Source organism: Dromiciops gliroides, chromosome 2, assembly GCF_019393635.1.
Source record: "Dromiciops gliroides isolate mDroGli1 chromosome 2, mDroGli1.pri, whole genome shotgun sequence".
NCBI classification, from domain to species: domain Eukaryota; kingdom Metazoa; phylum Chordata; class Mammalia; order Microbiotheria; family Microbiotheriidae; genus Dromiciops; species Dromiciops gliroides.
Window position 1 is genome coordinate 91199620 of NC_057862.1, and position 21305 is coordinate 91220924.

The 21305-nt window shown below is 33.7% G+C and overlaps 1 protein-coding gene across 7 annotated transcripts; it reads left to right on the forward strand.

The window, feature by feature from the left end:
- The first annotated feature begins 371 nt into the window (after positions 1 to 371).
- Positions 372 to 21044, forward strand: TIAL1 (TIA1 cytotoxic granule associated RNA binding protein like 1). 7 transcript variants are annotated; one of them, XM_043989109.1, is made up of 13 exons: positions 372 to 699; positions 3357 to 3417; positions 7542 to 7638; positions 10774 to 10923; positions 11165 to 11219; positions 11365 to 11452; positions 13287 to 13362; positions 14581 to 14689; positions 15387 to 15482; positions 15632 to 15716; positions 16052 to 16175; positions 16490 to 16629; positions 18152 to 21044. In XM_043989109.1, the coding sequence occupies exons 2-13, from the start codon at positions 3377 to 3379 to the stop codon at positions 18267 to 18269; spliced, it is 1179 nt and encodes a 392-aa protein (XP_043845044.1). In that variant the 5' UTR covers positions 372 to 699; positions 3357 to 3376; the 3' UTR covers positions 18270 to 21044. The 7 variants fall into 7 exon arrangements, with proteins under 7 accessions (XP_043845044.1, XP_043845039.1, XP_043845041.1 ...); XM_043989105.1 differs by having other exon boundaries at positions 603 to 699; positions 10825 to 10923; XM_043989107.1 differs by lacking the exon at positions 372 to 699 and adding an exon at positions 4443 to 4476 and having other exon boundaries at positions 3379 to 3417.
- Positions 21045 to 21305: the final 261 nt, after the last annotated feature.

Sequence of the window (21305 nt, forward strand, 5' to 3'; positions counted from 1 at the left end):
AGAAACCCGTTCTTCAGGTCGCTCCACGGCAATCGCGCGGGTTAGACACTCAGGACTGCAATTCCCACAAGTCCTCGGGAAGAGCGCGTTCCTTTGCTTGTCTCTAGGACCACAATTCCCAGAGATCTTAGCTATTCTGTTGTACCCTTTTCGTCGCTTCCTTCTAGAGTGGGTTTAGCTGGGACTAGCCGGCGAGTCCCGCGGGAACAGTGTACCAGGTGTAACTGAAGTACTGAGTACTTAAGCAGCCCGACCTTCTCCCTCTCCTCAGACATCCCTACCTTTGCCCCGGCGCGCCGCCCTCGGCGTCTTAGGTTAAAGCTGCGAGCGGGCGAGCCGCGCCTGCGCACTGCCCAGCTTCCTGCCTGGCTGGTGGCGGCGGCCATTTTGTCCGTCCTCCTTCTCCTCCTCCTACTCCTCCTCCTCTTCTTCCTCCTCCTCCTCCTCCTCCTGCTCCTGCTTTGAGCGCAGCGTCCGGAGCGGGCTGGGGAGAGAGCGAGAGTCCGAGAACAGAGTTCGGCGCCTTCTCCTCTGTCCCCAGCCAGAGCCCGTCGCCCCCCCTCCCCCCTTCCTCCCCTACCCCGCCCCCTTCCCTCCCCCGATCCTGCCCTCTCCCCTCCCGCCCCCCCTTTCCCCCCGGTCCCGGGATCTCTCCGTCTCACCCACCGCGATGGAGGACGACGGGCAGCCCCGGACCCTGTGAGTACCCGAGCAGGCAGGGATGCCCGATGCCGCGAGGCCCGGTCCCCGGGACCGGAGGGGCGGGGGGCAAGGCCAGGCCGGGGCCGGGGCGGCGGCCTCTAGCTGAGGCTGAGGCGGACACGTACACATTCTTCCTCCGCCGCCTCCTCCTCCTCCTCCTCCTCCTCCCTTCTCCGGGACAGAGACCTCCCCACTCCCACCCCATCCCGGAGCCTGCTGCCCCCTCCCCTTATCTGCATCCCTTGTCCCAGCATCTGAGAGGCTGAGGCTGTCAAGAGACTCGCCGTGCTCCTTCTTTTCTTCCCTAGTTCGGGGGGTGGGGGGTGGGGAGGGTCGGAGGAGTAAAAGATTCAAAACTGGGGGGGGGGGTGGTCAGGGGAGGGGGCTTGGTGATGGATGCAGGATTAGGGTGGGGAGCGGGGAGAAAAAGGGGTGGGAGGGTCCCCGAACGGGGTGAAAGAGGATATAGCTAGCGGAGCATCTGTCTCATTACCTTCCATCCCCTGCACCCCAAATTCAGAACCTCGTGTGTCAATCACTGCGCCTTCTCCTCCACTTCTCTTACTTCTGTCATACACATAGCCTCCTCCTCTCCCTCTGCTGGCCTCTCTTGACTGGAGTAATCACCTCATTTTTGTGCACTTGTCACCCAAGCATCATCCTTTCCTTTTTTCCTCAGTTCAGTTGGAAAGCCGCCTCTTCCAAATGCATAGCCACTTGTTGAACTCTTCATGCCCTTCTCACTGACCACCTTTAATCTGCGTGTTATCCCGAAGCTTTCTGAGTTGGATGAAAAGGGTGTCGTTTCTGAGCTTTTCATCGTATGCCTCTAGCGTTTTCTTTTAATTTGCGATTGCTTTTTACATGTAAACCCAAGCAGATGAATGACTCCCTTCTTTAAATGACTTAATTTTATTGTCTCCTTTCTGAAGTGATGACTCAGCATTTGTATTCCTTTCCCTCTAGTTGCGGCAGTCCTTTCTCCATTCTACCCTTTGTATCAGTTTATTCCGGATATTTACAATGGGGAATATAGTTGTTATCTTTTAGTTTGTTGGGTATCTTTTATTTTCTTAGCCTTCTGCTTTGCACTTCCTGACGTGAGCATTAGGAGTTAGATACTCTCATATTTAGTCTGGATTCGTGCTTTGGAGTTTACTTGTCCCTGTTAATAAACCAAATGATCTTGGGGGGAAATTACTTTCTTTGGAGTGGGGGTAAGTTGAACATTTGGCCTTCCTATTGGTTTACCCTAACCAAAAAAAGTAAGTGACCCAGTAATACATACTTGAATTTGAAAATCATTTCCCTTTTTACTGTTTATTTCCTTGTGAACATTGGATTATTTAATCTTTTCCATTCCTGTTTCACTATCTTTTCAGGAGCGCTATTTCCCACCTTAGATTTTCAGAATGAGGGCCCATTTAAGCATATTTGAATGAAAGGCCCCTATTGGTGGAAACTTTGTATTAACATTTTGTATTGTCTTTACAATATGGTCTTCTCTTTTCAGAAAGAGGAGAACTGGAACAATCTTGAAATTTGTCATTTTCTACTGAAGCCAACTTCTAGTGTTTAGTTAGTGATGTGTACTTTGACTTGAGCTATTTGGAAGAACTGGGTTTTTAACCCCTAGTTAGGATTTCTTTAACAAGGTAGAAGTTACATTGTGTCTAAAATCTGAAATGTTATTACATCATAACAGGTACTGAATAGCAGTTTCTTAAGTGACACACTTACCAATTACTATTTAGATTAAAAACTGTTTTCCTCTAGAGAGTACTGTTACTGGGATTTTCATTCATCCCAAATAGTACATTGATAACATCACACTTACTTCCACAAGTCTCATTAGACTTTATCCAACAGACATAATATGCTAACCTCTTTTGTGTCACCTATTTCTACCCCTACCTTCTATACCTTCTCCTCATCTCATGCTCTGACACTCACCTAAACATGGATTTATCTGTTTACAGGTATGTACAAATGTGATGTGTATATGTACATAAGTAAATCCTGTAAACTCTATCCATACCTTTGTTCGTCAGTTCATGTTTGAATGCCCCATCTCCCTTTTTCTTCCTTTGACTCTATTGTGGTAAGATCTTTTCAGACTTCATCCACCCTCCCTTCTCCATATTACACCTTACACACTGTCTTTTATGTAATATCTACTCAGTGTTTTATGTTGACTGTGTTCCTTTCATCAAATCAGTATAGCTAGCAAAAAAAAAAAAATCCTTGTTGTTCTCATTATGGTCAGAAGTATTTACCCTAATTCTTAAAGGATGCATTCCGTTTTTCTATTTAATACTATCATAGAAATCACTAATAAAAATTTAAGATAAAATAAGTTCAGATTTGTGATATATCAGAAAAAAAAGAATGTGTTTGAATTCTTTTTTCTTGATGTATACTTTCTGGGTTTTTCCTTTAAAAGATATTTTCAGGCAAAAGTGAAATTTGAAGATGTTAAAAGGATTAATGTTAGGTACTGACTATGTCTGGCTATTTGCCTTAATTACTTTGATCGTGTGATCTATGGAATAAGTTTTCAAGCAGTTAGTATGCTTTTAATCATGTGCTCTAACCAAGACTTCTTTGTTACCCTGACATGCCTGTGTGTTACTAGTGAGGTTTTTTCCCTACAGACACACACAAGCTAAGACATATGGTTCTATCTTCAGAAAACAATGTGGTGTTAGCTAATAGGTAGGTTTTTAAATATTAATTACCTTCAGTATTATTTATTTATTTTGCAGTGCTTAAAGTGGTATAGGATTGCTTTTTTGAGAATAGTGTTATATTTGCCATACTATATTTGAAATGCTTATTTTTTTATATTTGTTGTTTTCATCTGACATTAAGTTTTATTTAATAGTAGATAACTTCCCATATAGAATACAAGGAAAATTGCTTTCTAGCTGGTATGGAAACATGATAGATAGTTGCATCATAAGACTGCATTATGTAGGCTAATACTGAATGTAGCTTTTGCAAAGAAGAGGGGGAAATATGTTTTGACATATTGTATGCTTGCTGAATCTATGTGAAATAAGTCTCTTTATGCTTATTTTGCTATTTGCCTAAGATGCCAGATTCCAAAGGAAGGATAGATTTAGAAAAATACCTCATTGATTGAATCAGTGACAATAAAAAGTAGAAGATTTAATTTGACTCTTCCCCATAACTGGGAATCAAGGTCTGAAAATCTAAATGCAGTATCATTAATAGGAAAAAAATGTATTAGAACCTCATGATGTCAAAGATTTGGTTACATTGTCAAATCAATTCCCCCATCATATGTATTGTATATCCTAATCACTATATCAAAACCTATAACATAGTATGTCTGCCTTGCTGACTACAGCACTAAGCAAGTCTGAAATGACAATTTGAGTAAGTGACATGTTAGGGATCTACTTAAGGTTAGATACTCTTTTTATGACCTCGGGGGAACTGGTAAGAACAAAGTAGAAGTTTGTTTTTCTTTTGTTGTTCAGTCTTTTGTCTTTCCATTCCCACTGCATCCAGCTAACAACATTAACTCCCTATTCCTATAAAATAATGTTTTAAAATAGGTACCATCAACCTTAGAGGCATAGTACATAGGATGCAGTTTATTAATGTGGAGTCTTACTGTTAAACAACTTTGCTTCAGCTTTCAAACTGAATTCTTACACTGATGTTAGAGATTTAAAAAATCCTTTTCAGTCTAATACTTTCAATTCCTACAGTTCCTGCCCTTAGAAGAGAAAATAGTGCTCTAAGGTATGCCCTTAGCTTTTTTCTTGCAATCTAATAGTCAGGTATACCCTTTTACTAACTTTGTTTTGGAATTCCTGTAAAGTTTTCACCTGTACACTGATTTCCCTTCAAATGCAAGGATTTGCAGTGTTCAATCTTTCTAGTATTTTAGATTCTTCAGGTTACTAAAATTTTTTTCAATGAATCTTTCACATAACCAGCATAAGGGAGCTGGGACACTGACAGGTATATTTTTTGGGGTAGAGGAAAAAGTTAGCTTACCTTTATCATTACACAATATATTTTTTAAGTATAAGTGATCTGGAGAGCTGGCTATTACAGATGTCTTGGATTAGTTCTATAGTAGTTTCTGGGGAAAATTGTGATGATGTAAGACTAAATAGTACAGTACAGGTGTGGGGAGGTTTAATAGTAACACAAGAAAAATACATAACCCACCTTTATCTTTTTTAAGCACCTTATAATATGTGATTTATGCGACTCTTTAAAGGTTATGCTGTTATAGGTAAAAGAACTGGCAATAAAATTTTGGTAAAAATTTAGGAGACTATATCAGAACCCTCTTAACATTAGGATGTTGATGTTACAGGAGTGATCTTGGTGATGATTTTTTTTTAAAACTAAAAGTTCACTACTAACATTTATGTGCAGTGTAAGGATTAGGCTGTTAATTTTTCCACATAAAATGAGGCATGGGGGGTGGATAAAGCTGAGAAATCTGATACAAAAACCTTTATCAGTTATTTACATTATAAATTATATTCTATTCTGAGATAAGAACTGATCTGAAAATTGTTATTCAGTCCTATCTCATTACTAAAAGTGGACATAGTTATGTTCATTTAGGGATTCTTTAAAATCTGTTATTTTATACACACACATAACTTTATACCTATATATTGAGACATAAAGTCTCCATCTTGGAATTAAGTGGTCTGAAAAAGGAATAGATCTAGAATAACTATGATTATAGCTTCTTGAAGCTAGTTATTACCATATATTTCCCCTAAACATTTCTTAAATTAGAAAAAAGTTTTATGTAGTTTTTCAGAATTTTTAATACTTTAACATAGGTCTTTAACGCATATGGTTCTGTGTTGATTGTAAAATTGTGTCAAGTGAAAGTAATACAACCTGTTTAATTTTAATCATTATAAGGGTCCAGTCTCATTTTTAACTTGAAAATTCAACTAGTTCATTTGGTTAAATAAAGCATAGTTTCCCACAAGGTTCAATTGCAGTATAACCCTGGTAACTTTGCACAGAAGAAAACTATGGTCACTAACTACATCACTCACAGATAAATATTGGTAGTTCTAAACAAATGAATATGAACGATTCATGAACTACTGCTGGAAAAGAGCTATGCAACATGTGGTCTTCTGTTGGATCAGTAACATTGTTGTATATGAAAGCTAGTGCATGAGACATCAAGCAAAGTTTGTTGCTGATTTTATATTTGAGGAATCAGTTTTGGAAGAAACTTTGGATGAAATGATTTACTATTAGAAACAATATGTCATTTAAGTATTACTGGATTTTTTTGTTGCCTTTTCTTAACATGTATATTGATAGTTTATACTGTAAATATTTTAATACAACTAAAATTGTTATTTATTCTTTCAATCAAATTTTACCTTATCTTGGCCTGTGTCATTTTCTCTTTTTGATTTCTAAGAAATTCAGATGGTTTAAACTATCTAATAATTATGCATGTAGGACTTATTTTTTGTCCAAAAACTTATCTGGTTTTCCAAATATTGTATTATATTTTAATGATAATGAGACATATGGTTTCTTCTGGAAAGCTAAGTAAAGCATGATTATGTTTTATCTATATTGTTTTGTTTATATGATTGACGGATACTGTTTACATTTAAGTTCTTTGTTTTTTGTGGAAGAATGGCCATCTTTACATACATTAAGTGAATTCTAAAAGGCTTATAAATTCTGGAGATAAAGCAGTTTTAAAAATCTATAACAGAGGGCATATTAGGTTTATCTTTTTGTTTCTCTGAATCACCTAGGATTTTCCCTCTCCCCCAATTACTTCTCCCTATCCCTAGGAAAGGTATATATTTGATTTTAGGAAAATTAACATTCAAACTCATTTTTCTATACTATACTTTAGTAAGGATTCTGATGCAAAGTATAGCTAGGTAAATAAGGTGAAATTACTATATGAAAGTATATAATATAGTATAGCGACATTTTTGACTTCCTTTAGTTTCTCTCATGAATTTTAATACAGTTAGGTATAAAATTAAACTAATAAGAATGTAAAATTTCTTTTCCAAATTCAGTTTCATTTTCCCATCCCTGTAAATTTACAGTGATATTGGTCATATTTTTAAAAGATATGTGTAGGGGCAGCTAGGTGGAGCAGTGGATAGAGCACCGGCCTTGGAGTCAGGAGTATCTGAGTTCAAATCCAGCCTCAGACACTTAACACTTACTAGCTGTGTGACCCTGAGCAAGTCACTTAACCCCAATTGTCTAACTAAAAAAAAAAATTGTTAAAAGATATGTGTACATATTTTATATATGTCTATGTTTATATTTATATGCTTATTTTGGAATTATCCCCAAATACTAGGGATTAAAATAGATCCATTTTATAACTTGTTCTCTTTATGGCCTATTAACATCTTAATTGTTGCAGGTTGACATTTATAATAGAAGTGACTATTTTGAATTATTTGGGGGTATTATCTGTAATACATATCTTAGTTTGGGAGTTTTGCCTTTTTTCTCCTCAAGTATTCTATGGAAATAAAAAGTCTGTTCTTCAGATGGAAAAGTATTAAAATAATTATAGTTATATTAACTATAAGGCCAGAACTTAAAGTTGCTTCTTAAAGTTCCCCAAAACTACCTTAATGGCAGAAAATATCATGATGCTTATAAAAAAGTAAACATTCACATTTTATTTGTATAATAAGGCCCAACATTAATAAACTGAGAGATTTTATCACAATAATGAAATATCTTAAATTACCTAAAAATTTGTCAGTAGTAAATAAGAAGATAATATTTGTGAAAATGTTATTTTTCCCCCTCTTGTGTAGCTATGTAGGTAATCTCTCCAGGGATGTGACAGAAGTCCTTATTCTTCAGTTATTCAGTCAAATTGGACCATGTAAAAGCTGTAAAATGATAACAGAGGTAAGATCTTCCCCCAAAATGTAACATCAACCACCATAGCATTTTAACTTTAAGAATGCAGTGACGTATGTATATGCTGTAAGCTCTGGGGATAAGGGCTCCATCCAGGGGAGATTAAATTTTGGTCACCCAAATGCTTTTGTCAAACTATGTTCAAATAGGTTTCATTTATAATCACCCTTCATGCTATATGGCCGTCTTCAGAAGTTGCTAAATGTAAAAGGCATTTTTGTTATTCCATCTGCTCATGTGGAAAACCTGAGTGAAGTTATTTGAAAGTAAAAATGTCACTAATGTGAAGCCAAGGAGTCCTAGGTAATCACATGAAATTGTAATATACTTAGTACTACACAGTGCATCTTAAGGATGTTTAGTAAACACTAATTAATAATTACTAGCTTGGTATAGCTATACTTTTTAAGTCAAAATATAATTTTATGTTTGAAAGAAATTACTAGGAAAATAACTGGAACAAAGTCTGTAGACAGTTTTTCCTTCATTCTTTCTTTGTCTTTTTGTTAATATTCTTTAAAAATCAACCTATATTCTCTTCTGTATTAATTTGGATTTATATAGGTTAAGTTGTATAATCCTAAACTTCCTTTCATCTTCCAAATTTGGAATTCCCATCATCTAACAATAATTGATGACATCAGTAACAAGTGTAAAGGAAACAATTCACTATTGTTGTTTCAAGTGTTACTTAGTGATTCTCTTTAAAGTTTTAGAGCTATAGAAGTAGAAGAATCCAAAGGTCCTTGAATAACTAGTAGTTTATTTTACTTTTGAAATAATTTCATTTTAAAGCAGGAAGAATCTTATTTTTCCATTGAAATATAAAGTTACTTTTAAGAAGGTACTGTATTGGGGAGGGGGGACAGGGCAGCTAGGTGGCACAGTGGATAAAGCACTGGCCCTGGATTCAGGATATTTGAGTTCAAATCCAGCCTCAGACACTTGACACTAGCTGAGTGACCCTGGACAAGTCACTTAACCCTCATTGCCCTGCCCCCCCCCCCCAAAAAAAGAAGAAGGTGGTACTGTACATCACAAAATAGATCTGAAATTTTTTCCTTATGTTATTAGGCAAAATATATCAAATGGTCTTACAATTTACCATAATACGGAAAATTTATTTAAAATGTCAATTCCTAGAGTGCCTATCTTAGAGCACCTAGCACACCATAGGCACCAAAGAAAAACATGAAGTTAGCCAGGTATTTGCAAGTAGGCTAATGCTTTTAGCTTTCAAAAGCCTATAACAGTTTCTTTCTTTTTAGCTAACAAGTAATGAAGACTTTGTTCTTCTTTTTCCAAAACTGTTTTCAGAAATGGACTACCATATATTTTTCTACAATTAACGATTTATACTAGATAACTCTGGTACCACGTAATAGTAGGAATAAAAGAGAAAATTTTGGGCAGAGTGGGAGGACTACCATGTGCCCATAGAGTTTTAGCTCCTTATCTCTATTGTTAGTCTTTTCTTTTATAAATGTTATTAATATTTGTTAATTAGCTCATATAAAAATACACTTATATCTGTTTTAAGACTTAAATTCTTTTCTTTTAGTTTCCCCAAGTGAGAACAATGTAGGATTTTGTGCGACAGCCCAGGGTTTTTTGCCAGAGCTAATGATCATACTTTTCTGTTCCTAATTAAATATTATATGCTTATTTTGTCACTATTGTTTTAAGAGTCCCATTTTTGTAGCACTTTACTGAAATTTTTCCAAGCACAAGAAAACAATTGTGGTTAAAAGATTTTTATTTTTGCTGGTATTTTAGCCCCTTTCAGTCCAACTTGAAATATATACACTAATTCAATGGCATTGATAATGATCAGGAGAGGTTTTGAGTCATATGTATATTATACATACTTGTACAATTATGAATTAACTTAGAATTGAATTTTGCAAAATTATTTTTGTAACAATTTTTTATTTACAATGTGTAATTGTAGATAAGTCCTTAAACATTGTTTATTTGCATTTTCAGAAAACACTTGAAAATTTGATTGCTGAGTTCAAATTCAAAGTTAATAGATAGTCCTCAACTTCTTTCAGGGAGGATCTCTGAAACACTAGATTTGTGAAATTCTAGGAAGACTCAATCTTAGAGAATTTATTTCAGTAGGTACTAGAAGTCTCAGACTTTGTTTCTTTTTCTTAATAATTTCCTCTTACAAAAAAAAATTATGTAATCCAGTCTACCAGTACCATAGGAAATCTCCTATAGTACTAATGAAAGCCAGAAAGGAAAAGACTTGCTTTATGATTATATTATCCTGCATTTTTTTTTATTTATGAAATTCCAGAAGATACATGAGTACAGCTTATCCATTTCAGATGTACATAGGGGAGAGAAGCACTGGTAATTAGTGATCCTTACCCTTCTATTGTAAATTTCAGGCTCTTTTTGGTCTAACTTTTGGTGTTGGAAGAACTCTTGGAGATCATCTAGTCCAACCCCCTCATTTTTCAGATGAGGAAACTGAGAAATAGGGGAACAAAATGACTTGCCCAAAGATACCCAGGAAATTAGTGGTACAACTGAGAGTAGGAACTGGAGTCTTTCTGACTCCACCCTCTTCCATTATTCAGCACTGACTTACTGCATCATCATGATGTATGTAGCATCATTTCAGACTTAGTGTATTTAATTTTATGTTTTGGACATTATTAGCAAAATAGTCTTTGAAATAGCCCATTTATAGAAATGGGATTTTACATATTTCTTATTAATTATTTTATGGTTGATTACATGATAATCATTGGTCCAGTATTTTTAACTAACACTAATAATAAATGTTGAAGCACTTTGGTGTGTACTAATAATTTTAGTGAAGGATACTGTTCTTATATTATTAGCACCAAAATTATCAGAAATAATTTTTGATATAAAGTCAAATTATTAGAAAGTTACAAAATGATTAGACCACATTCTGATAATTTGAATTTCATATAGTCATGCTGTTATAGTTCTTTTTTAGTCCTTTATGAATATCATACTATTTTTCTTATTATGTTTAAGTTATAAACTTTATCTTTTAAAATTTAGGCTTCATTAGCTATTTGCAGTCTCACTTAAAATTCCTAGCTGTTAGTAATGTTTTTTCCTGGATTTTCTTCTCAGCAACCCGATAGCAGAAGGGTCAACTCTTCTGTTGGATTTTCTGTTTTGCAGCATACAAGCAATGACCCATATTGCTTTGTGGAATTTTATGAACACAGAGATGCAGCTGCTGCATTAGCGGCTATGAATGGGAGAAAAATTTTGGGAAAGGTAAGTTTGAAGAACATTTTGTACATTAAAAAAAGTCACCCCACACACATATATTTTCACACTAACTACTTTGGGTTTGTGTTAATTTTGTTGATTTTTCAAACAAAGAGAGCTCCTAAGTTATAATATGTTTTTGCTTTATTCAGTCTGATACTTCATAAAAAAAATCCTTCCAAAGTAAAAGTAAGTTAGTGATCACAGTGAAATGACTAATTGTATTAAATGCAATCTTTATTTTTAGGAGGTCAAAGTAAACTGGGCAACAACACCAAGTAGCCAGAAAAAAGATACCTCTAGTAAGTATATTGCAGCTATTATTGTACACCTCGGGGATCAGTATGGTAGCATTTTTATGAATTCTAATATAATCATGTTTACTCCAACCCTGAAGTTTACTAATAAGTTCCTGAGTATTTTTATCATAAAATGCTTCAATTCCAGATCACTTCCATGTATTTGTTGGAGATTTGAGTCCAGAAATAACAACAGAAGATATCAAATCAGCATTTGCTCCTTTTGGTAAAATATCGTAAGTATTATTATCAATACCTCACTCAGTAGTGCCAGGAAAGTTGTTTAAGATTGACTTAATTCAGAATTGTTTTTCTTTCCCTAGTTAGCATTGTTTTATGTTATATTATTTAAACTGTAAATATGGTATTTTAGCATTCTTGAGTCTTATTTTCAACTAATTCCATGTATAATGTATATTTATAGGTGAAATTGTTCTATATGTTGTTTTTAAGAAAATATGTTTAGTAGATAATAAGTAAATGCTAACCTAAAGTCCAAGTTTTTATATATGTTTTGAAAATGTGTTTTGGGGGAGGAAGGAGGGGAATAATAAGAAAATCTTAGAATGTTTTATGTTGTGAATTTAGTATAGTGAACTTGGAGAGATTCTTGCTTAAAATAAAAAAACATTGTGTTTTTATGATTTAGTCAGTAATGATTTTGTTACTATTAAAATGTCTGAGTCAAAGGTATTGTGATATATGATTAGATATTCTTGTTTGGTGATGCATGATTATGCCAGGAATGGGAAAATGTCATTGATCTTTCTCTAACACATGTTGTAGAGCAAACTTCACAATATATTCTGTGATCAAATGTATTAGAAAATTAAAATTTTTGCAACTGCTAAAAGTAGATCTTGTCTTGCTGTTTAAAAGCAAGATGTTTTGTAGATTTATTTTCTACAGATTTAAATTAATGAACATTTAATACTGCTTTACAGGAATATAATTTAGCTAAGAACAACAATGTTCATTTCTCTTCAGTTTTTGTTGTTCTGTATCTTTATTTTTAATGGACCAAAATATTTAATTGTTAATCTTCTATTTTTGGTGTTTGCTTTGCTTTTAAATCTCTTAAGTGTGGTAAGTAATGCTATTTTTAAAAATCAGTATAAAAAGAATAATACAGGTTGCTGTTTCTCAATCTTTATTTATACCTGAGACCTGCAGTTTTTCTAAAGTCCAAGTCACAATTAAAAGTAATAGCATTCTGGTTATTTTGCAGAATTGCTCATAAGAATGGACAGGATCTTGAAGGCTAACTGCAAGGAACTGTGCACACTGGAACTCAGTTGTAGATTTTTTTTCTCATTTTCTATTTATTCTTATTATACATTATTTATATATACATATTTTAGTATTTACATTTTAACATTCTATATTCAGTGCAGTTCTATATTTCCAATCATTTTAACTTACTCACTAAAAATTTCTGTGTAAATTTGTTGTTTTCGTACTGGTGTGCTTAGCATTGTTGTTAGTTTTTTATTCTCCTTTCTTAAATTTCTGAAAATGTCAATTTTTCAAAATTTACAGCTGCCCAAACTCCAAAATGATGGTAGAGAATTGACCAAGAAAAATAAAGAAATCTGTTAACAGGCCATGTATGCCTTTTTAATTCCTATTTTTTTCCTCTTTTTCAATTTTTTAATATTTCATATATTTTGTATCACTAGGCAGAAGACATTTAACTATTTAGAGATTGCATGGTAAAGTAGTTAGCATTGTTAAAGTAATTTATAGAACAGTAAACCTTAGAGGACCATAGTCAATAGAATATTAGAAAAGGAAACTATTGTTCCCTTTAATCTTCAAATTTGAGCATTTAGTTTTAGAAAGAAAAGGCTGTATTTGATAGGTTGCATGTTTATTACATGTTTTTGTCCTACTGCTTTTTTCTAACAGGTAAAGAAGCAATAGGGAGAGTTCAGGAATGGCTATAGTTAATTAGGGTTAACTGGAAATTTATATAAAAATATGCTCACAATACAGTGTGTGTGGTTCCTTTTAGTTTTTATTTTGAAGATAATTATTATTTCCCTCATTTAGCTGTGCTTCTTTTCACAGGGATGCTCGGGTAGTTAAAGATATGGCAACTGGAAAATCAAAAGGCTATGGTTTTGTATCATTTTATAACAAACTGGTAAGTAACCTCTAACTCCAAATTTTGTTTCTGGTAGAAATTTTAGTCACTGATGAATGTATCTGAAACCCATATATTCCAGATATATAATCTACTACCTTATTTATTTATTGTGTGTGGTAGTTTGGGGGGGAGGGGTGTTTGTTTTTACATACTATCCTCATTCTTTGTCCATGAACTTGAATACAGGGACGTGATATTAGTTGGTAAATATAAAGAATATTTTTTAATTGTTTAGTATAGGTAAAGTGGGTACTTTATATGATAGTTTTATATCAGAGGTTTGGATACAGTAATATCTATTAAAATAACAACTACACTTAAGTGGTACCAGTATTGCCTTGATGTTAGGATCATAAAAAATTTAACCTTCTCATATTTTCTTGGATAATGTTGCTCTCTCTGCTTTATAAATAATACTTCTTTATTCTTTCTACTTCCCATCTATTATCCCTTTTTTGTAACTGGGATTTTAAGGCTGTGTTAGAATATTTTAAGGAAAATTAAAACAAACTGCATGTGGTCTTTTTATATATTAAAAAAATATCAGTCTAATGTGTAAACATTTGTACTGACCATAAAATATAAATTGACACCTATACCAAAAACTGTCATCCAGTTTTTAGAAACAATTTTTTTTTAATTGTACAAAAACTTTTGCTTTGGGAACTTAAGATCTTTGAGTTTCATTAAAACAATGAAATAGAAGCAAAAGTTGGGTTCTGTTATGCTTATTTTTTGACTATATAAACCCAGTGACTAATGATAGATTTTTTTTTAGCATTTTAATTATGTTGCATAGGTCATGAGTTATTAAAATGTCATAATGCATTGACTATTATAATGTAGTTCTCTGTTAAGAAGGGTTTCATCTCTAGATGTCCTGAAATTAAAGTTACATTAAAAACCTGTTTTTAAATATGCAGTTTTATTCACAGAAACATCTGACTTTATGATAGGGGAATATTAATTGTGATGACTCTAGAATCACTTGAGTTGAAATTAATGTTAATTGATGTTAATCCATTTACCAGACTGTTACTATGACTTATTTAGGATACTCTCTGAATTAAAGCTTATTGATAGGATCGCTTGAATCCTGGCAACTCCAACATTCTAGTTCCTTATATTAGACCATATTTACTGGTAATTATCTTTCTAGTGATTGTTTTAAATTTCTCAGCTTTTTTATTTTTTTTTTCCTTTCTGGATTTATAGGATGCAGAAAATGCAATTGTACATATGGGAGGTCAATGGCTGGGAGGTCGTCAAATCCGGACCAATTGGGCAACACGTAAACCACCAGCTCCTAAAAGTACACAAGAAAGTAAGACAATTACTGTTATTAAGAGTATAGGGATCGGGGCAGCTAGGTGGCACAGTGGATAGAGCATTGGCCCTGGATTCAGAAGGACCTGAGTTCAAATCTGGCCTCAGACACTTGACACTAGCTGTGTGACCCTGGGCAAATCACTTAACCCCAATTGCCTCACCAAAAAACAAACAAACAAAAAAAACCAAAGAGTATAGGGATCACATTATATCGTGTGAAGAATTTAATTGAGATCTGATTTATGGATCCATCACAGAATCATGTCTATAGCACAGACAGTTTAATTGGGGTCTAATTTATGGCTTCGGCACAGAATCATGTTAGTGTTTTCAGTAATACCAACCCACTATAATAATTTTATCCTCAGAATTCTAGATTTTATCCTAAATTTACTATTTCCTGAGAGTAATGGTGTTTGTTGTAAGCACATACTCTTTGAAATAATGTAAAATTAACTAGATTAGAATTAATAGAAGAGGTGATTATAATTATAGAGAGGAAGAATACCAGAGAGGAAGAATCATACCTTCCTCTCTTCTATTTTTGTAGAAATATTGTGTTCATTTTTGCATGCTGATATGACAGTTCAAAATAATATTGTGTCTAAACAATTTATATTTCTCAAAAGCTGAATTTTGTAGGACTTTACAACTAATAAAACCCAAACTTTCCATCTTCTTTCTGTAAAAAGATAGCACAAAACAGTTGAGATTTGAAGATGTGGTAAATCAGTCAAGTCCAAAAAATTGTACTGTGTACTGTGGAGGAATTGCTTCTGGGTTAACAGGTAGGTTTTGTTTCCTTATCTTGTTGTAGTGGGTATTTCTGTACCATTGACATCATTTCATGGTGTGACACCATTTCATGGTACAAATCTGCTTTAAATGTTATGGGGGTTTTTTGTCTTTTTTGTTTGGTTTGGTTTGGTTCTTATAGATCAGCTTATGAGACAGACATTTTCACCGTTTGGACAAATTATGGAAATAAGAGTTTTTCCTGAAAAGGGTTATTCATTTGTCAGGTAAGGTTGCCACATATAGTCTTTTTTTTTCTTTTTTGCTTAAAAAAAATGTTGGTTCATTCCTTTGAATTGTTTTTGGTTGGCACCATAATATCTACATGCCACATGCTAGTATTCTTTTGCAATGCAAATCTTTTTATAGGCCTATAGGATTTACCTCTTAGAAGATTAAGAATCATCTCTGTAAGCTATCATTTTGCATGCATGCTTCATTGTGCAAAGTTCAAAAAATACACACACACATCCAAAATAAAGTCCGCAACAAACAAAAAAAACCCTTGCATCTGTGTGCCTTAAAATAAAAGTTTTAACATACTGGTTTTTTCATCTCTTAGATTTTCAACACATGAAAGTGCAGCCCATGCCATTGTTTCAGTAAATGGTACGACAATTGAAGGACACATAGTTAAGTGTTATTGGGGTAAAGAATCTCCTGATATGACTAAAAACTTCCAGCAGGTAATTTTATTCATGAATTTCACACTGTTTCATATGTGAATTAAAATGTGTCCCAGGGAGAGTTTTATAACTTTTTGGTGAAAAACCTAAAGCCTTATAACACTTTTTAATGTCTTTAAATGCTGTTAAAAAGAGAATAAATTTGATGTTGTGCTAGTGTCTCTTCACAGGTATCTCCTTTAAAAGTTTGCATAACAGCAGTGCCCTTCAGTATGTGGGTCTTTACTCAATACATTTTTTCTCTTGTCCTCTGTCACAAAATCCTGAATAAAGCTTGCTTCTTACATGTTTTCTAAGATACTGATTTTTCCTAGGTTGACTATAGCCAGTGGGGCCAGTGGAGTCAAGTGTATGGAAATCCACAACAATATGGACAATACATGGCAAACGGATGGCAAGTGCCATCCTATGGAATGTATGGGCAAGCCTGGAATCAGCAAGGATTTGGAGTTGAGTAAGTTGTCTCTTTGTATTTTTATAATAATCTCCATGGAGCCTGTGCTGACTTTTCTGAATTGCTGGTTGCTTATGTAGTAGTGAAAGTGAACACATTAAAGCCTTAGGAATGTGTTTTATATGGGGATTTTTTTTTATCCTTATTGCCTAATGGTATTTTCTGTAATCCAAAAGTGGTGAATGATTTGGCAGATTTCCTTTTTCCTAGTTATACTTACTACATTTTAAAATGCCAAATAAAAGCCATTTATAAGAAATTGAAAATCCTCAGATTTATTTTATACTATTATTCACTGTTTAGGCAAGGCTATAAGAAAGTGTTAAAGTAAATGTCACTGTGTCTTTACGTTGTGGTGGTCTTCACACTACACTCCAGCTGCTTCTCATTTCTTAAGGAATACAGTTTAGTTAGCTTTCAGTCTTATTGGCCATGGTTAGAATAATGTGATATATAGTTAGCTTGGTGTGCATTCTCATAAATTCAAGTAATTTCACTTGTATGATGATATCTATAAGCTGTAAGTAACATGATGCCTTTATTTTAGTGATTTTTTTTTTTTTTTGGTGAGGCAATTGGGGCTAAGTGACTTGCCCAGGGTCACACAGCTAGTAAGTGTCAAGTGTCTGAGCTCGCATTTGAACTCAGGTCCTCCTGAATCCACTGTGCCACCTAGCTGCCCAATGCCTTTATTTTATTGGAAACTTTTGCATGTTAATTTCTCAAATTTGTATAGTTTTGAAGTGATATTTTACTTTGTATATGGAATAAATAGAAAAATTTATCAGATATCAAATAGAATATGTAGTTTTGTGGGGCTTTGGGTTTTTTTTTTTTGGTTTGGTTTGGTTTGGGTTTGCTCCCATGGGTTAGTCCCTGATACCACTTGGGCTTCTTTCAGAATCTCAAAATTTGAAGGAACCTCAGAGGCTAACTGGTCCCAAACTGTATTTTGATAGAAATACTTTCCCCATTTCTCTCACCTCAAAGCCAATAAGGGACAGTTTTGCCTTTTTTTTTTTTTTAACCTCCAGAGCACTGGAGGCCACCATTTCTTGAGGCTTCGAGGCAGCTCTGTTCCACCTTTGTGAACTGAGTTGCTAGGAAGTTTTTGAGTCTCAAACAATGCTAAGACTTCCTTTTAAAATCTGTAGACTTTACACTGTGTATGTAATATCCTGAGGTTGCATATAGTACAAGATATCCAAAGCAATAAATGTACTATATGATTATACGTGACTTCTAGTGTATATGAAATTTCACCATTTAAGCCATTTTTTGGTAGATTAGTGGGGCATGCAATTCAAGGATGTTTATTTTTTTCTTTGATTTGCCTTTTTTGATCTTTCTATTTTGAATATGACTGTAAACCTATGTAGAACAAGTATATTTTTATTAGTATCTCCTTTAAAATTTTGCAATAAACATGCTGCTCTACAGAAGTTTTTTGTTACCAAAGTACTTGTAGATTCTGTATCTTCATTGTAAATGAATTCTAAATGAAACATTTCTTTCTTTAAAGCCAATCTCCATCTGCAGCCTGGATGGGTGGATTTGGTGCTCAGCCTGCCCAAGGACAACCTGCTCCTGTAATACCTAACCAAGCTGGATATGGCGTGGCGAGTTACCAAACACAGTGAGCTGGGACTCTTTAAACAAAAGGGTAATTCATGATAGGCTTCAGTTTCCAGTGACATTCTGAAGACAAGAACGTAGACATCGGGAAATGGAAATATTTATTTTTAAAATGGAAATGTTTGGAACCTTTAGCACAGCTTTGCTTTGGTGAAGGACACACATGTCTTCTAGTTCTGCCTTTTTAAGTTTTTGTTCATGATGGATATGAACATGATTTTTCTTTGTGTACAAAAACAAAAATAAAGTCAATAAAGACAATTCTGACTACAAATTTTGATATAGTAGCAGCAGAGAAGTGGGTTATGAATTTTGCTTCTTATATTACCATTCCATTTTTTTCTGTTCTGTCTTCACTGTTTTACATCACTGTTCTAAAAGGAAAAATCGGGCATCTGGAAATACAGTGAATCACTTATAAATTCTATACGAATCTCGAATCCTTTTTTCTTACTGGTGGACTCCATATTATTTCAGCTGAAACAATTGTCATTCAGAAGAAACACATACTCTGGAAGTAACTTAAGGGCATTTAATTATTTTCTGAATGCCCAAAGAAACTGAAGTTTGCCACAGAAATGTTGCAATCTAAAAGAACTGTCTGATTTACTTGAACAAATATTTGTGGTCCACATTGAGGCACATATCAAAATGGTTTTTCTTATTAAAATTATAGTATATTGCATTTAATTTTGGAAGCAATTTTTTAGTGACTATGTTTATATGAAAGTCAGGCAGTCATACTTGGGCTTTTGCATAAAGGTTGAAAATTACACATTGTAAATATTTAATAACTACAATGTTTTAAAGCATGTTCAAACATAGAAGTAACAATCTGTTTGAAGTAATACTTAATATATTCTACTGCTTATAAGTGGTAGATAGACAAGAACGTGGAAGACTGTTGTTTCCAAAGTTGGTTATTATGTAAAGTTATATAAATTGCCATTCAGAAGGAGCCTTAATTTTAAGTTCATAAATTTTTAATGCATTCATGCATTTATAAATATATCACTAAATTTTTTTTATTTTTTATTTTTCTTTATATTATTTGGTATGTAAATACCTTGGTTCAGAGACTTGTAAATGTATTTTAGGGTTACTATAAGTTGTATAGTGAGTGTTTTGAAAATATGGGGCGTGTTTTTTAAGTCTAAAAATATTTTGCCCAAGAATTTTTTAAATAAGATTGTTAAAAACATCCTATTTTAGACTACTCAATGTGCCATTTGGAAAATGCAGATACAGTCAAAACAGTATGCTGAGTTGTGACTTTCTTATTTTTAAAGTTTATGTCAATGAGTGGTTTGCATGTGATGGACCTGTACAGAGGCTGGGTTTGTGTACTGAATATAAATGGATAAATCATGAAGATGTTTTAGATGGATGATTATTTCTGAATCATTTTCTAGATAATTTGACTAAAACTGCCTCAAATTTGTAGCTGAACGGGAATATATATCAGGCAATTCTGTCTATATTATATATGACAGCTAGGGGGTGCAAATGTTTCAGCTGTGTATTTGAATACACTTGAGACAGAAACCCCAAAACTAGAAAATAACACTTAACAGTCAAGTAAGTTACAACTTGCACTGAAAAATTGCTATTTTTAAAAGTTAAAGTTTCAGAGTATATGTAGTTTAATATAGGCAATTTTATTAGTAAAAGTTGCTGTAATGTATTTTTTTCTTTTCCCTTTAGTTATACATTTTACCCAATTTAGTATGTTTCTCCTTATAAATTCACAGAAGTTTTGTCCAAGTTGTGACTTTTGTGTCCAAATTGATAAATTGATAAAGTTCTTTCATTTCTATTAGAAATGGAGGAGTTAGAAAAGAGCTGTTCTAGTCAGCAACTATGCTTTTCTGTTATAAAATTTACCCAGTTAAGGTAAATATCCTGAGGGATAGTATTTTTTTTAAAAAGTTGTTTTATATTTTAAATGGAGAATATCCAAGTGAGAATAGTTTGTTTTCTGTAGTTAGGAATTTAAAGAATTAACTGAATTTTAAGAACTGAACTTTTTATTATACAGTTAAAAAAAAAAGGCCTAGTTTTAATCTGTCAGATAGTTTTTAATACTTTCTTCTTCTAAATAATTCTGGGTTTAAGTGTTCAAATAAATTTAAAGCAACAATTTAGATATTTAACCATGTTATCTATTGCCATCAGTATGCACTGACACAATATTTTAGGATTTTAATAAAATCATTTAGCATTCAGCTTCATTACTATAAATGGGCACATGACTGAAGTGTCCTTGGCCTTAATCTAGAAGGATGAAGAACAAGATTTCATGATCAGCTGATGAAAATGACTTAAGCAGTTTTTATTTTATGAGATTTTTCCAAGTGACATAACATTTTCCCCTTCTTCCCCAACCCTTCAGATCAAGCCTTCAAATTAATACAAGTTTAAGTGTTTCACTGATTTGTTTCTTAACATGATAAGAGTTTTTTACTTTCTTCATCCTAATTCAAACTAAGGATTGTTTTCTTTTTAAATGTTCATTTAAGAGCATCAATGAAGACTGCCTTTGGCACAAAAAAAAGCTTTGTGTCAAACTTCTGTGGAGGTTTATTATAGTGATATGTTTTTACTCTGCCATTCTCTTTGCTCTGGTAATTTATTTACTAGTATTAACGCCCTATGCCACCACGACTTTATTTCTACAACCCTTGGCATTTAGTGGCTATATGTCTAGCCTACTTATGCCAAAACTGTAAATCACAGTTGAAGAAAGTCTTTAAATAAAGACTAGACTGTATGACAAGTGACTTATTCTGTATTGTCATTTGTAATTCTTCCTATTTCTACCCTCAAATCAAAATACTTCATTATTCTTTATATGTTGTTAGGGTATGTGTAGGATTTATTTCTAACAGTTATGTTTCATGCAGTAAAGCCATAAGTGTCAATAAACTAAAATTTAATCTCTGGGTGATAAGGGTTTTGCATCTTCCCTTGAAATGACTTGTTTCAATGTAAAAACCAAATAGAATAAGATGTTATTATTTAGACCCCAAAAACTTAGAAGT

Coding starts and splice junctions, on each gene's coding strand:
- TIAL1 (XM_043989109.1), top strand. CDS start 3,377: ATGGTTCTATCTTCAGAAAACAATGTGGTGTTAGCTAATAG. Junction 13,363..14,580: donor TATCATTTTATAACAAACTG/GTAAGTAACCTC, acceptor CTGGATTTATAG/GATGCAGAAAATGCAATTGT. Junction 14,690..15,386: donor TCCTAAAAGTACACAAGAAA/GTAAGACAATTA, acceptor TTCTGTAAAAAG/ATAGCACAAAACAGTTGAGA.